We start from the raw sequence: 16727 nt of genomic DNA, 5'->3' as shown, positions 1-16727 counted from the left end.
TCAGACTTCATTCCACAGATGTGCTTTAACAAAGTGTGAAGCTGAACTCTGAGCTGTGACAGTGAAGCAGTGTGAGAGTGTCAGTAGATGATCAGCAGAGGAAAGTGAAGCTGCTGTGAGCTGATGTCCTGAAGGGCTTTTAAAGAGTCTCTGAGTTTGACAGGAACATGAAGATGTTTGTGGTGTTTGTGATCCTCCTGCACGGTAAGTACACCTTCCTCTCTCTGCTCTCATCATCAGCTTTTCTTTCATCTCTCTCTCTTTAATGTGTTGAAGTGCAGCAGGAGGAGATTTCCATCAAACACTGGATTCTGATTCAGATCAAACAATATGACTGCTGGAAGTTTCAATAACTACGTACTTTATCAAAATCTTTCATAGTTTACCATGTTTCTGTTTAGCTCTTTGTTCATTAAGTTTAGTTTGTTCACATGTTTGGTTACAGTGTTGTACTGTGCAGTTTCAACCGGAGCGATTACTTCAATTTCTCTTTAACTCTTCACGCATTAGCTTTAATTAGCTTCATGAGTCATTTGTAGTCTGCCTACGTCAGTGTAGAAACATTTATACATATGCAAAATAAACTGTGCCCATTAGAAGCAGTTAGACACTGATAAGATTCAACTGGTTCAGACTTAAAACTAAACCTTTATTCTAGTCTTTGTGCACACGGGCAGCTGGAGACCTGATGGTTCAACAGTTGATCCTGTTACAGTTCAATAAAATGCTAAATGTAACTTGTCTGTGGAAATCTGTGTGTTCACCATGTAATGAAGAGATTTATGTCAGGTCTGAGTGGCCCTGAGAGGCAGGATTAGAAGTTTAGTGAAGTCCTATCCGGTTTAACTGAGTTCCCAATGATATGAAGTGATCCACTTCTTACCAGGATCAAGTAAAAAAACAAACAAAAAAACAGTGAATGTCCATCAACCTGCAAACAGTGAGAGCCTCTATGGTTTTTATATAGATTCCACACTGAAAAAATAAAGATAAGAATATTTTTATACAAAATGTAGATTCTTAATAACATCTCCAGAAGTTGATTCTGTTCATCTGGACGTAGCGTTTTGTGGGAGAAACGTTTCATTACTCATCCAAGTGACTTCTTCAGTCTCAGCTGACTGCAGGTTTCCCCAAATCTTATAAAGAGTATGTTTGCATAATGACTGAAACCAGCCTGCTGAAGGAACAATGGGCTGGGAGGTCAGTTCCTTAATCTTAATTATGCAAATTATCATGACCATTAATCAACAACCACTGATCAATGGCCATGAGTACCTTTCACAGAGAGTTGGGGAATGGCTGCAATCACAGCATTGTAAGATGGTGACAGATGTACCCTTAGGCCCCCTCCTTGATTCAGAGATGGTCTTTCCCTTTTCACGTAAATGGCCTCAGTACTGGAGGTTTAGGTGACGTCACGGTTAGTGTGTGTAGCCAAAAGTCACATCTGAACAAAGACAATTCTGCTCATTTTATTCATGGTTTCACTTTCAGCTGCACAACCCTCACAGCTGGATTTTGCCTCACGTCCAAATAATCCAAAATGAAAATACAAACATGCTTCTAGTTAATATGGACAAAATATAAAACACAATCAATAAAATCTCCACCAGAAACCACTCACTGGTTTCTTGAGTCTGGTTTCTGTGAAGCTTCAGTGTTAACATTTTGACCACTGCTGTGTTGTCTTTTTGTCTTTTCTTTTGTTCTTTGAGGCAGAACCCACATTACTGCGCCACATGTTTCCTCCACAGCTTTAAGTTATTACACTAGAGTTCATCAAACAGAGTCAACAGTAGGGAGGAGCAGTTTGTTGTTGTCCAAGAGAAAAGAAATAAATCTTGAAATCATGAAGCGTACCTTAAAACAAGCAGATGTTTAGTCAAAGAGTTCATTGTATTTACCAGTTTCCAAAGGACATTCGTGGTCCTCATTTAAGTTAAAGCAGATATTTGTGTTAGAAAAGTCCCTAAAAGATACAAGTGTCAAGCATAGTTTTTTGGCTGTTTTTACTGGTGTCACATCTATTTTAGGTTAAATTTAGCTATGACATCAGCAACCAAACTGTTGATGATAATCACTTTCTGGTAAGTTTTATGTTCCGAAATCCTCCATTATGTCTAAGATTTGGAAATACAGCAAAATCTAAATCAGGGCTAAAATGAAGAAATCCATCCTAAAATCTTACAGAATGTCTCATCACTCACAGAACTTTGATACTGTACTTATTTGTGACCTGAGGTAAAGGGTGTTTGACTGGCCCTTACTGAGGTTAGCAGTGTGTTTTACCCAGAATTGGTGAGTTAGGTGCACTGATGATTACTGATAAATAAATTAAATCTTTTAGTTATGTGAGAAATCTGATAGTTTTGCTTCAAAGTCTAAATAGATTCTACAAAAGTAATTAAAATTAAGAGTAATGCTGTGACATGTGCAGCTGGAATGGAGGAAAACCTGTTTTATAGCTTTTGAGCTGCTGGCAGGATGAAGGTCTAACTCTGGAATGAAGCACACCTAGGCTACAGGTAAAGCAACATTGTTCTCCTCCCCTCACATCACTTACATGCAACAAAACCAGGAAACAGGATGTTTTTCTTCTTCAGTAAAGAGAGACGCACAGACGATCAGACTGAGCTCAGACCAAACTAGCAGCTTCCTCTGAGTGAGTCCAGCTACAGGAGAGAAAAGTGGAAAACTCCAACACTGCTGCTTCAAGCTGCTGACGCTCCACACACTGAATGTGAGTTTGAGCAGAAACACGACTCAAAGCAAGTTTCAGTGAAGGTGGTAGAGGAGGGAGGGGAGCCAGGACTGACTGTACTTCCTGTCTGCTGTTTTCAGCTTCACTCACAGACTCAATGGCTTCCAGATCAGAGGAGGATCTCTGCTGTCCGGTCTGTCAGGAGGTCTTCAGAGATCCTGTTCTTCTGTCATGTAGCCACAGCTTCTGTAAAGAGTGTCTGAAGAGATGGTGGAAAGAGAGACCAACACATGAGTGTCCAGTTTGTAACAGAAGATCTTCAAAGGAAGAACCACCTTTAAATCTGGCTTTAAAGAACCTGTGTGAGTCGTTCTTACAAGAGAGAGATCAGAGAGCTTCAGAGGATCTCTGCAGTCTGCACTCTGAGAAACTCAAACTCTTCTGTCTGGACCATCAGCAGCCAGTGTGTGTCGTCTGCAGAGACTCAGAAAAACACACCAATCACAGATTCAGACCCATCGATGAAGCTGCACAACAACACAAGAAGGAACTTCAGGAAACTCTGGAGCCCTTAAAGAAGAAGTTAAAGGTTTGTGAAGAAGTTCAAGTGAAGTTTGATCAAACAGCAGAACACATTAAGGTCCAGGCCCGACACACAGAGAGGCAGATTAAGGAGCAGTTTAAGAAGCTTCAGCAGTTTCTAGCAGAGGAAGAGGAGGCCAGGCTGGCTGCACTGAGGGAGGAAGAGGAGCAGAAGAGTGGGATGATGAAGGAGAAGATGGAGGCTCTGAGCAGAGAGATAGCAGCTCTTTCAGACACAGTCAGAGCCACAGAGGAGGAGCTGAGAGCTGAAGACGTCTCATTCCTGCACAACTACAAGGCTGCAGTGGAAAGAGTCCAGCGCTGCCCCCTGCTGGATGATCCACAGCTGCCCTCAGGAGCTCTGATAGACCAGGCCAAACACCTGGGCAACCTGACCTTCAACATCTGGAACAACATGAAGGACGTGGTCTCCTACACTCCTCTCATTCTGGACCCAAACACTGCTCATCCAAAACTCATCCTGTCTGAAGATCTGACCAGTGTGAGACGAGGAGGAGAGAGGCAGCAGCTTCCTGATAATCCAGAGAGGTTTGATCGTTTCTACTCTGTCCTGGGCTCTGAGGGCTTTAACTCAGGGACTCACAGCTGGGATGTTGAAGTTGGAGACAGTAGATGGTGGAGACTGGGTGTGTTAGCAGAGTCTGTGCAGAGGAAGGGAAGCATATGGTCTGGATTATGGAGAATAGGGTTCTATGAAGGTGAATACTACACACGCTCACCATCAGCTCCTCGCACTGATTTCTCAGTAGAGAAGAAGCTCCAGAGGATCAGAGTGAATCTGGACTGGAACAGAGGAAAGCTGTCGTTCTCTGATCCTGATACTAACACACACATACACACCTTCACACACACTTTCACTCACAGGATGTTTCCATACATTAACACTGGTGATGAAGTGAAGGTGTGTCCATTGAAGGTGTCAGTGTCAGTGCAGCAGATGAGTTGAGGATGATGATGTTTCTAATGTTGTTTCCTGTCAGTGAGTTGAAGCTGTTAAACTGCAGCTGTCCTCCTGCTGCCTCGTTGTTCCAAAGCTCTTTGTTTCTCTTTTAGTTTCACTCTTTCTTTCTGTTTCTGCTGTCCACCTTTTCACATGGAAAATCATTTCACTGTTTCTCACTGAATGACTCCCCAAACTAGATTTGAAGTTCTATCAAGTTTCTAATCATTACAAGTGATTCATGTTTCTATTTGATGTGTAAATGGAGATGATTTAGTTTGCTGGGATATGGACTGACATGTGTTGAATGGGAGGAGCAGTTTGTTGTTGTCTTCTTGTCTGTTTATGACAACAATAAATATGTTGTTGAAACAATGATTCATGTTTAACTCCATATATGAAATGTTTCTGATCTTTGAATTCTGTTTGATTAAAGACTTTCTTCATGACACAAATGAGATTTCAGTGTATTAATAGAACTAAATAAGCTCAGAGTTGAAAGGCTGGAGTATTATGTACGTGCTTCACTGTCAGGATCTTCAGGGGGATTCAAAGGGAAACATCAAACTGCTGTAATGAGATAAACTAGTTGGGCTGAACACACTTATCTGTAGTTTGTCTCCATCCAGGATCATCAGAATATAATGAACATGTGTGAAGAGCCACAAAATGCTGCTGCCCTCTCAGCATGATGAGCTCCAGCCTTTGTTAGCAGGACAACAGGAAACATGAGACAACTTTCAGAGACAGTAACCAACTGTGGCCACAAGATGGCAGCAGCTGATCTGAGATCCTTTATTGGACAGAAGGACTCTGCTCTGTGACGTCATCAGAGAGACGGCCTTCACTCTGATAGATCTGACGTCATGTCTGCACTGCGATGATGAAAGCTGATAAACACATTGTTATTGATCCATGAAATCACCTCTGTCCTCTCAAGTGTAGCTGTTTACAGAGCTGAAGAAGTCCTTCATCATCAAAACAGACAAACATGTATTTCCTGTATTAAGTGACGTCATCCTCACTCTGACCTCTTACATACATTCTGTTCAGTTTTCCTGCTGTAAGAAATAAAGTGTGTGAAAATAGAAATGCAGGGAAACATCCATTAATCACAGCTGAGCCGTTTGTTTCTGACTCACATTCAATGAGGCTTCAGGTGTAAATACCTCAGAAGTGTTTGTGAGTTCAGTAGAAGCAGACCCAGTCGACCATCATGGCCTCCACAGCACTACACAATGCAACAGAAAGGCCTTCATCATCTGCTGAACCACCTCTGAACCACGACGCTCTCCCTGCATCTAAAAGCTGTTAGTCAGGATGAGATGCTGCTGTGATCGCTCACAATTTACCTGTGAGACCTTTGTAAATATTGTCTTTGTTTCTGGAGGAAACACCTTTAGTCTGTTTGTATTTGGAGTGCAGATCTGGGCGTCCATCACTTTAACCTGCACACGTTTAGTTATTGAGTGTAGTTGATGTTTGGCAGCATTTTATAAGTGACAGTTCATGAACGGTGAAGGAACAGAGGACGCCTGACCATCCTACCTGTGTCAGTAAGAAGACTTTCATCACAACTTCACAACTTAACACAACTGAAACCTGAATTCAGTGTTGCATAGTTTACTAACAGTGTGTGCTGACACTGAAGTTAGCAGTTTGTTTCCTAAGAGCTGCTGGGACAAACCACAGTGAGCGGCTACAGAGTTTAGTTAAGGTGGTTCTAACATGTGACCTGTTGAATTATTTACAGGGATTTATTTTTCATTTAAAGCATCATTTGTGAAGTTTTTATGAAGTTTAGTTCTTTTTTGTTCTTTGTGTAACGTTTAATGTAATTTCCAACAAGCAGACCTGTGATCACTTTGACTCAGTATGATGGATTGTTTGGATTTGTCTTTGTTTCTCTGGCTTTTCTTGTGTGTCTTTGTATGTTGGATAGAGTCATGTGACCTGCCCATGGACGACACATGGAAATGAGCAGTTTAGCTCAAATCTGGCAGGTTTCCATCTTCTACTGTTTCATATTGATTTTATTGAAATGAGCCATCCTGTAAATAAGTGAAAATAAAAACAACTGGCTAACTTTTAGTCTGATCCAGTTTTTTTCTTCTTGAGTGAGTGTTTACATCTCAAAACGCTCGCTCACAGCTTTTCATCATCCTGTTTCAATGAATAAAACAGGTGTGAGGTCACTTCCTTTGGGTGGAGTCAGCTGCTGGTCACCTTGAAACAAACACACAGCTGTTCCACTTGTCAGCTAATCAGCTTGTAGCATATGCACAGTTTACAGAACCCCTTTTCTGTCAATTTAATTAATTAACCTGCTAAGCAGATAGCATATGATATGAATACCACTGTACTTTCAAAATATAGAAAGTGATTTGTACAGGGACAAGCAAAATTTACTCTTTTAAACTCTGCCAAATTAAAAAAAAAAGACTAGTTTGTTTGTTTTTTAAAGTACAAGCTTACTGGTCAGAGCTAAAGTCCTACACAAAACTTTTTGCTTTGTCTTAATTTGAGGCTAAAAGCTGATTATCTGAGCACCAAAGATTTGTTTCTAAACCTCAAAGTAGATGCAACATGTCATCAAGGTTGAAGAGTTTTAGGGGGAAGAAAACTATTAGAACCACAACGCAGAGCGACTTTCCTTTTATTGAGTGGTTTTCTTTTTTAAACACTCATATTAAGAGGAAATGCAGCTTCTGTTGCGACGTGTGAACATCTTTCTGTGTGCAGTTTAACCTCTCCACTAGTGCAGACCTGTGCAGTCTTTTTTTGTTCTCTCATTTTACGGATACAGTTTGTTTTTTTAAATAGAGCTAATCTCAACATCGCCATCACACATTCAGACTGTTTGACTTTCATTTAGAACTCATCACTTCCTGTTTTTCTAGGATTCTTTGTCCTGGGCTCAGAAAGAACAGCCTTCATTATTTTGACCATTTAGCGAGACCAACAGGAACATCACAAGTCCTTCATTCCTTTTTTAATGTCTTTATTTGAAGTTTACTGATGTGTTTATTCTTTCTGGCTGTGTTTTTTTCCTTTGTTTAAGAAAAATAGAATTGAATTAATAATCTTCATAACTTCTTTTCAGATGTAGTCTGAACCACTTTCAGTTTGTTGAAAATTGATGGATCCTTAATGAATGGGCCTCAGAGCCGCCCTCAGTGTCTAATGTGGACACAAAGTTTCAGGTTAAATGCACAAATGAGGTAAGTCCTGTATTCATCCTCGTCCTCTGCTTCTGTTATTATTCATCCAGTCTGGCTGCAGACCTTAGGTTTAGTAGTGCAAAGGATAAACATCCTAAAGGTCAAAGTTCGGTTCATTTTATTGATAAAGAGATAAGAGTGTGTTTTACAGGATAATGTGACATGTCATAAAAGTTGGTGGCAGCAGCTGAACTCACAGTGTTAGTCCTGTAAAACACTCATATACAGTATTATTATTATGAGTATTTATTGTATGGACTCTAACTGTAAACTCAGTGAAGGGAAAATATTTTAGCTCAAACACCAAAATTCATTCAAATTAGATTTTTCCTCCACACGATTCAGATTTTATTGCTGGCTTCTTCATAAAGTTGGATCTGACTTCAGTGTAAATGACCTTTGTCTGATGTCTCTTATTTAATGAGCTTGTTTCTCCTGCTTTTCCTCACTTTCCTCACAGTCTGCCCCGATCTGATCGAGGTTAAAGTTTCTGTTGGAATGATCTGAGCAACAGACGTCCTCCCTCACTGAAGTGTGAAACTTTGTGTGGTTCACAGTGTCAGTGTGAGCAGTGTGAGAGTGTCAGTAGATGATCAGCAGAGGAAAGTGAAGCTGCTGTGAGCTGATGTCCTGAAGGGCTTTTAAAGAGTCTCTGAGTTTGACAGGAACATGAAGATGTTTGTGGTGTTTGTGATCCTCCTGCACGGTAAGTACACCTTCCTCTCTCTGCTCTCATCATCAGCTTTTCTTTCATCTCTCTCTCTTTAATGTGTTGAAGTGCAGCAGGAGGAGATTTCCATCAAACACTGGATTCTGATTCAGATCAAACTAACAATCCAAAGCAGCAACTTTCAAATCTCTGGATTCTTCTTGGTGCCTTTCAGATGAGCTCATGTTACAACTGGTTTTCCAGTCAAAGCACACAGATCAGAATACACAGCACTTGGACTCTCGCACACTCTTGTTGGTAGCTGTTTCATTCAGCCTGATCTGTATATATAAACTTTGTCAAACACCTGTGATATAGTTATTTCTAATCATCCCTGTAAAAAGAACTGTTGGCCCACTCTGCTGTACAACATTGCTTCAGTTCATTGAGGTTTTTGGACATTTGTTTATGCAAAGCTCTCTCTTAGTTCCACCACAGCATTTCAGTTGGGTTATGGTCTGGACTTTGACTGACCCATTGCAAAATCTTGATTCTTTTCTCCTTCAGAGATTCAGACATGTAGATTTGCTGGTGCGCTTCCTCCAAAGGACATTGTTCCAGAAGTCATGTGACCTGTACTGCCACGTTTAGAAAAGAAGCTTTGTCCTCGTAGACTTCTGCAAACTGTGTTTATTTGTAATACAATTTAAGAGGCAGTTGTTTGGTTTGCTTGTGTTTGTATTTGTGCCAGGACCACCTGTACATTTCACTAATAATGTTTTGTGCATGAATTGCACATCAGCTTTAAGGGTTTCTGTGCAGCAGCTGTTACAGCTGAACTGTTTGATCATTACTTTTGACCTTTTCAGCTGTTTAATTACACATTTCTGATTCAACAGGATATTTATTTTTTTATTTTTTCTCCTTGCACAGTGGTCATCTGAGTGGCATCTCAGACTTCAGAGCTCAGAGTGAACGTTGAACGTCGCTTCACTCAGACATTTACATCAAAAACTGTTAAACAAACCAGGAGAGAGAGAAACCGAATCTTTTCACACTAAATTTTTATTCTCTGCTTAACGTTTTGTTGATCAGGAGAAGCAGGATTAGGATCTTGGGCAGAGTTTAACCCTCCGTTGTGCGTTATGTGAAGGAGCTCCACTTGTTTCTGTGGTAACTTAAGCTGCAGACCTTCAGATTTTTCCAAAATTGGCTTCGTAGATTAGTTTTCATGAACCCTGCTGTAGAAAGTCCTGTTCATTTTTGTGGTTGGTCATATGCTGCCATCATTACACCAACACTGCATGAAAATTCTGGTCCCTTTCAAAGGTCCCTCAGAGAATGCAGCACTTTCTCTTTAAAATAATTTCTTTGATTTCAATCTGATTAAATTTAGATTACATGGATAGACTGAGTGTAGAAGTTGCAGATAAGGTAACCTGCATTCCAGCACGTGGATGCTGACACAAACTCAAAGCATGCTGTTAATTTGTCTTTCTGCTTGTGTGTCCTTACAGTTTCACAGCATGCCCTGGCTGTGGTGGTGGAGGTGTATGAGGAGGCAAAGTCTGTTCTGCTGCCCTGTCAGTACTCTGGTATTATTCCTGAGAAAAATCCCACAGTGATGTGGACTCGCAGTGATCTCAGTCCCACGTTTGTCCACCTGCGACGAGAAGAAGGTGATGATCTCAAAAAGCAGAACCTCCGCTACAGCGGGCGCACATCAATGAGGCCTGATGCTCTGGAGACTTCAGACTTCAGCCTCACTCTGAGAATACCAGACCTGATTGACAGCGGCGTCTACACCTGCTCCATCAGTGATGGGAAAGAAGAAACAGGACAGAGAGATGTGCAGCTAAAGGTCAAAGGTCAGCAACTGATTATTTAAAAAACAACTGCTTACCACATTTATGAGAAAATACAGGGATTTAATACAGTTATTATTAAAAAAAGAATTTCACACTGTACTGAATGAATTAGCTTTTCTGGTTTACGTTATTTTCACTCATTAAAAGGTATAAAATATCAACTGCACAAAAATATACTGCTATAATGCATCATGTTACTTTCTCATATTATTTGTGGTTTGGCCACTGAATTGATTTAGATTTTGCTTTGCTTTGTTTTGGTGGGGTTGTTGTTTTTTGCTTTTTATTTCTTTTCCAAACACCTGATAATAACCTACACTCTTAGAGAGCTAAAAGCATTTACATTGCACATCATGCATCCATCCTTGGAAAGCACAGCTGGTTGGTTATTATCATGGTTATGGTCTGTTTATACTGTAGGTGAACTGCTTTCCATCAAACACCAGGATTTGGTACTGGAAGACCTCCAACTGAATAAAATACATATGCTTTCATTAATTTTGAATACTTATCAGCAGATTTAACCACAAAAACAGGGGGCAAAATATTTTGTGTATGAATTGCCATTTCTTCTTTTCACCTCGAGATGGTCCAGGACACCCAGGCTCAGGCGACCGAGGACCCTCGGGATTGGGTTTAGACAGATCGGTACCCTCATTTGGTCATGCTGTCTCCTCTGACAAGCAGGGCTTGCAAGCAGAGACTTGGGCAGGGCAAGACCAAAAAAAGTTTTTGTGTTGACCAGGGCAAAAGCTGACACCAGGGACCCAGCGTCAGCAGACAAAATCTGTTACTAGCTTGGACCTAGATGCACCTGATTCTCAGGTTACACAGGTTTCTCAGGGATCTCTGATTGCTCCTGCTGGGGCTACACAGGGCTCATATCCTGTTTCTGTTCCTCACCCTGAGCACCTGCTGATGTTAGCACAGACAGGGCCCACCTGTAGCCTTGGGCTGTCTATGAAAGAAGCTGGTGAATTGGTGCAAGGGTGCGGAAGGAGACAGAGGGCAGCCTGGCTATTGGTCTGGTGAGAGGGTGGCTGGCCACAGGTTAAGCCAGCACACCCTCTTTACCAGAGACTAAAGTGGAGATGGGGCACAGTTGTAAGGATGTGGAGCCAGAGATGACAGGTGAGGTGTGTCTAGATGGTGGGTGGAAGCTGGGATTACAGTCTCTGGAGCTGGGTTTCCATAATAATCCCCTCATGGCAGAAAGTTTCACATATAAAACAATGATATGCACTTAAAACTTCAGTCCTGAAGTTTTTCAGAAATCTTGAAAAATATTTTTGTGGCCCCCATAAATATTCACCCCTATGGAAAAATTCTGGAGGTTCCCCTGTCCTTAGCGCGTGCCTCTAAGATCTGTTACAAACAAACTGCATATTACATAATCGGCTCTCAAACCTGGTCAGCAATTCATTTTGATTTGATCAAAAATAATTTCAAACAACTTCAATACCAATTAAATTAAATGGTACTAGTCTTACAGAGTAAGCTGGTGAGTAACATATTTCCAAGAAGTACAGTAACCTAAGCAGAAAGTTAGCGGCCATCCAGATCTTTATGTCTTTTAGACATTCCTGCAGTTTTTCTAATTGGTGTGTGTTATCTGGCTTCATAGAGCTGGGTGTCATCTGCATAGCCGTGAAAATGTATGCTATGTCTTCTGATGAAACTGTCTAAGGGAAGCATGTGTTAATAGAACTGGTCCTGGGACTGAACCCTGTGAAACTTTGCATGAACAAATGAGTGACTATTAGATAGATATGATTCAAATATGATTAATAAATGGTAGGACGTCCTTGAGCACTCTTGCAACTCTGAAACCTGCTGCTGTCTGTCATGTTGTGTTTGTTGTCCTCTCAGTCTGTCAGGTGGAGGTGGAGGAGGGGGTGGAGTCTGTCCAGCTGCCCTTTATAAATACAGAAAACCTGCCTGAAGATGCTAAAGTAGAGTGGAGACACTATGAACCATTTAGGACCGTTTATGTGTATCAAAACGGCTCTGACCAGCCTGACAAACAGGACCAAGTTTATGTGGACCGAATACAGATGAATGAAGACCTGCTGAAAACTGGAGACCTCAGTCTGACCCTGAAACAGCCCACAGAGAGAGACAGTGGAGAATACAGATGTGAAGTGGACAGCACACAGATCTACAGATACAAAACTGTGCTGCTCAAAGTCAAATGTTTGTGTGTGTGTGTGTGTGTGTGTGTGTGTGTGTTTGTGTGTGTGTGTCTGTCTCTGACTGTCTTGTGTCTCCTCTGCAGGGAGAGTTCAGGTCCAGGATCAAACAGGGGACATCAGGAACAGAAGCAGCTCCATTGATCCGACTCCTCTGATGGCTGATCAATCAGTTTGATCTGTGTGTTCTTTGATTATTGATCAGTGATGTCAGAGTGGAGTCAGTGTGATGTTGTTGTTGTGTGTTTGAGACTTTTAGTGTCCATGAAGGTCTCTGCTGCCGTAGATCCTCTGAACTGTGACAGAGGTCTCACTCTGGAGGAAACTCTCAGCACTTTCCAGCAGCTCCTCCATCATGGAGGACGTTCCCTCACTGTAACAGGTGGAGGAGAGAGGAGAGGAAGCACAGGTGGATCCTCTGAGGAAGAGGAGCGTTCCTACAACCACATGATCACATTCAATTCAATTCAATTTTATTTATATAGCGCCAAATCCCAACAAAAGTCGCCTCAGTGCGCTTTATATTGTACAGTATAACCTATAATAGATACAGAGAAAAACCCAACAATCATATGACCCCCTATGAGCAAGCACTTTAGTGACAGTGGGAAGGAAAAACTCCCTTTTAACAGGATGAAACCTCCGGCAGAACCAGGCTCAGGGAGGGGCGGGGCCATCTGCTGCGACCGGTTGGGGTGAGAGAAGGAAGACAAGATAAAGACATGCTGTGGAAGACAGACAGAGGTTAATAACAGGTATGATTCAATGCAGAGAGGTCTATTAACACATAGTGAGTGAGAAGGGTGACTGGAAAGGAAAAACTCAATGCATCATGGGAATCCCCCGGCAGCCTAAGTCTATTGCAGCATAACTAAGGGAGGATTCAGGGTCACCTGGTCCAGCCCTAACTATATGCTTTAGCAAAAAGGAAAGTTTGAAGCTTAATCTCAAAAGTAGAGATAGTGTCTGTCTCCCGAATCCAAACTGGAAGCTGGTTCCACAGAAGAGGGGCCTGAAAACTGAAGGCTCTCCCTCCCATTCTACTTTTAAATACTCTAGGAACAACAAGTAGGCCTGCAGAGCGAGAGCGAAGTGCTCTAATAGGGTGATATGGTACTACAAGGTCATTAAGATAAGATGGGGCCTGATTATTTAAGACCTTGTATGTGAGGAGCAGGACAATAATGAATTACAGTCGTCCAGCCTGGAACTAATAAATGCATGAACTAGTTTTTCAGCATCACTCTGAGACAGGATATTTCTAACTTTAAAGATGTTGCACAAATGGAAGAAAGCAGTCTTACATATTTGTTTAATATGAGCGTTGAAGGACATGTCCTGGTCAAAAATGACTCCAAGGTTCCTCACAGCGTTACTGGAGGCCAAGGTAATGCCATCCAGAGTAAGAATCTGATTAGATACCATATTTCTAAGATTTTCAGGGCCAAGTACAATAACCTCAGTTTTATCTGAATTAAGAAGCAGAAAGTTAGCGGCCATCCAGGTCTTTATGACATTCCTGCAGTTTAGCTAATTGGTGTGTGTTATCTGGCTTCATGGACAGATAGAGCTGGGTGTCATCTGCATCCTGTTGGCTGTAATGTTAGGGTTTATAGAGCACATCACATTCTGTACTGAGACTAAACATCTTTTAAACACTTATTTATTAAATCCACGCTATGCTTTACAGAGAGCGATAAATCTAAGTTTTTTAGAGCAAGGCTCCATGATGTAAATCAGCCTTAATACATGTAGTGTAGTGTTTCATGCCCACTTTGTGTTGTTTTGAGTTCGTCTATGGACATTTCACAAATCGCTACAGGCAGGACTATGTGAATAAGCACTCAACATGTTTGACATATATTTTTATAAGGATGCTTACAAACATGCACTATTCTTCTTAAATAAATCCCAATAAATGATTTTTTGATGGCTAAAATTTTAAAGCATTTTTGTGGTTCATGAACATCAGGAAGAATTGCAGAATGTGAAACTGAAATTACTGCGTCCAGATGATCAGAAATCATTTGTGGGATTTCTTTACCTGGGTTATTGAGCATGCATCGAGTTTTCCTGTAATCCAATGTTTTTCATAGTTTGGTGCATCTGAATCATTTGATGGTAATGAGGTAAATAATGAGCCGACATTTTCCTCATGACACCAGCGATAAGCTCTGAACCCTCATTTTACCTGAACACGCCAACTGCTGATTCAGGAAAAATGTCCACGTTACCTGGTGAAAGTCACACTTTGTAACATGCGGTGGAGACGACGCCAGCTGCAGATGTGTGCAGGTGGATAGCGAATGAGCAACAACTTCTAACTTTCCACAAGTACTCATTTATTTCAAATATCAAAAATAAAAGCACCAGCTCTACCACACACGAGAGCACACTAGTCCGCGTATGTAGCCGCTATGACTGGTGGACCTAAATCTTCACCACCACCTCTTTATACATACAAGCAGAAAGGGGAGTGAGCGGGTCAGCGCTCAGGGCACAGAAACTAAGCTGGCTTCAAACACCCTTTATTTTCATAAGAAAACACAGCCAGAGTCACAAATACAAGTTAAAATTCCCCGTATACAATAAGAATAGTGTTTGCAACCCGCTAAAAACCCTGCTGGCAGAAATAACTATACACTATTAAAACAAGGCTAAAACATGTTTTCCATATGCTAAGATTACCCTCCCATAGTCCCATAATCCCACAGTCCAGCCACACATGGGCGAAGGGTCCTTATCTGAAAGAGACAGGAGAGGAACTTCTCTTCCGGTATGGTAAAACTCGCCAGCAGCAGACCAGGGAGGAGGCTCCTTTCGCAGACCTGTCTCCTCCTGACAGCGCGTCGCCGCACAGTCCCGCCCCACTCCACACCTGAACACGGACTCCCTCGTCTCACCGTCAGATGCAGGCAGAAGGGAATCCCTGCCCTGTTGTGCATTGCGGCCATCGCCACCCACTGTTGCTGCTCCTGCGTTGGGACTGGATCGCCGAACGACTCGCGGCACCCCACAGTCAGGCAGCAGTTCCTTCCACACACGTGCGGGCTTGCACGCGTTCCTTTTTCTCCTGCTCACCTTTCGTGCGTCACTCCTCTCTTTGTCTCTGCGCTCGCTATCCCCTTTAACAGGTCAACCTGGCGGCTGATAGGCCACCTTGGGGAACGCCCCCACCTCACAGGTGCCTACAATTGTCTGTTTAGTCCAGTGAATTAAAGGAACATGGTACAACATTAACACACATAATATAAATATGAGGATAAAACCATGCTGTATAAATATAAACAAACATGCAATATAAATATCACAATAAAATCATGCAAATAAAATCAACACTATGTACCAACACACAGATTGATAAAACATAAAAACACAAATTTCCACTGTGTGACACGTACACAACGAAGAAGAATAAAAACGAGGGTGACCTACCAGTCATGACACAAGAGACGCCACCATGCGGCGATACACTGCATTACAACACGCCACTGCTGAGTAAGTGTATTTGTAATGTTTTATCGTAAGTTTAATCAATAAACAAGTTCAGGGCGCTGAGAGTTTAGTTTGGAGATAAGAGGTGTTTGAGCAGTGCAGCTCCCTCAGATAATACATATGCCAGTGAAAGTTAGTGATGTGCGATACCACTGATTTCCTTTCCTATCCGATACCAAGTAGGGGAGACCGGGGATAGTTGTAACATTTTTGACATTTCTGTCTGTAAATTGAAGCTCTTTTAAGGTAGTGGATTCAAAATGTAATGCAAAGTATTTACATGTCTCGGCTATTAAATAGTGCAGCTATTTTCTCTGCAGCACAATTACCCATTGCATGGTATGGCCTCAAACACAAAGAGTGAAATGTTACAATTAACCCCATAGTCTGGGTTAGTTGTAACATATCCTGGGGTGAAATGTAACACAATGAAATAAGGGTACTAACAAAACATTAACATGTAATCTTTGTTTATTCAACACATGAATGCACTTACATCCATTTATGCAGCTATGTGTGTGTGTGACAGAATGCAGAAATCTAGCTTTTGAACATATTCCAACCCCCCAAAAAAGACAAATTATGGAATTTTCTGCAACTGAATATTTCATTAATTTTGGTTGGTCTTCCTTGAGTTTGGCCTCATTGGCTCAGTGGGCATTATAACCTACAACTCTTGCACCAATTTTGAACATAACAATGAAGCTGGAAAAATGTAGTTGTTCACCAGCATCGCAATTCCATTACTTTTTATCATGGCTTACCTTGGTGTGGTTTGCAAAGTGCTTCAGAAAGATGAGGAAATCTGTTTCTTGCACCCATCCTGATTTATTTCCACTACCAGTACTTCCTACTGGTCCATCTCTGACACAGTGGTCTGCATAATGTATGTGTGGGAACACAAACAGTGGAGGAATTGTGTTGCCAATGGCATTAACCACATATACAAATGCGACCAGTGAACCTCTCTCTGCTGATGTCGTTGCCCCAACTTGTTTAATATAAGTTAAAGTAATAGTGTGGTAAGCTGTAACATCTGCATTATTGTTACAACTAAC

At 41.6% G+C, this 16727-nt stretch overlaps 3 protein-coding genes across 3 annotated transcripts in view; all 3 read left to right on the top strand.

Moving 5' to 3' along the window:
- The window catches only part of LOC308405286 (butyrophilin-like protein 2), a 78031-nt gene that overhangs the window by 31502 nt on the left and 29802 nt on the right, over positions 1-16727 (top strand). The gene's annotated exons all lie outside the window — the stretch shown is intronic.
- On the top strand, positions 30-12332 carry LOC308400505 (uncharacterized protein; the record flags this gene model as incomplete). Its single annotated transcript, XM_080888250.1, has 6 exons — positions 30-204; positions 7351-7468; positions 7929-8174; positions 9635-9985; positions 11855-11937; positions 12261-12332. Exons 3-6 carry the CDS (start codon positions 8138-8140, stop codon positions 12330-12332), a joined length of 543 nt encoding a protein of 180 aa, XP_080744376.1. The 5' UTR covers positions 30-204; positions 7351-7468; positions 7929-8137.
- On the top strand, positions 2829-4430 carry LOC308405416 (nuclear factor 7, brain-like; the record flags this gene model as incomplete). Its single annotated transcript, XM_080896049.1, has 2 exons — positions 2829-4231; positions 4361-4430. The coding sequence occupies exons 1-2, from the start codon at positions 2862-2864 to the stop codon at positions 4428-4430; spliced, it is 1440 nt and encodes a 479-aa protein (XP_080752175.1). The 5' UTR covers positions 2829-2861.

This window comes from Rhamphochromis sp. 'chilingali' (genome assembly GCF_963969265.1).
Source record: "Rhamphochromis sp. 'chilingali' genome assembly, chromosome: 1".
NCBI classification, from domain to species: Eukaryota; Metazoa; Chordata; class Actinopteri; order Cichliformes; family Cichlidae; genus Rhamphochromis; species Rhamphochromis sp. 'chilingali'.
Note: the sequence above shows the minus strand (reverse complement) of the source record. Positions and strands in the feature narration are given on the sequence as shown.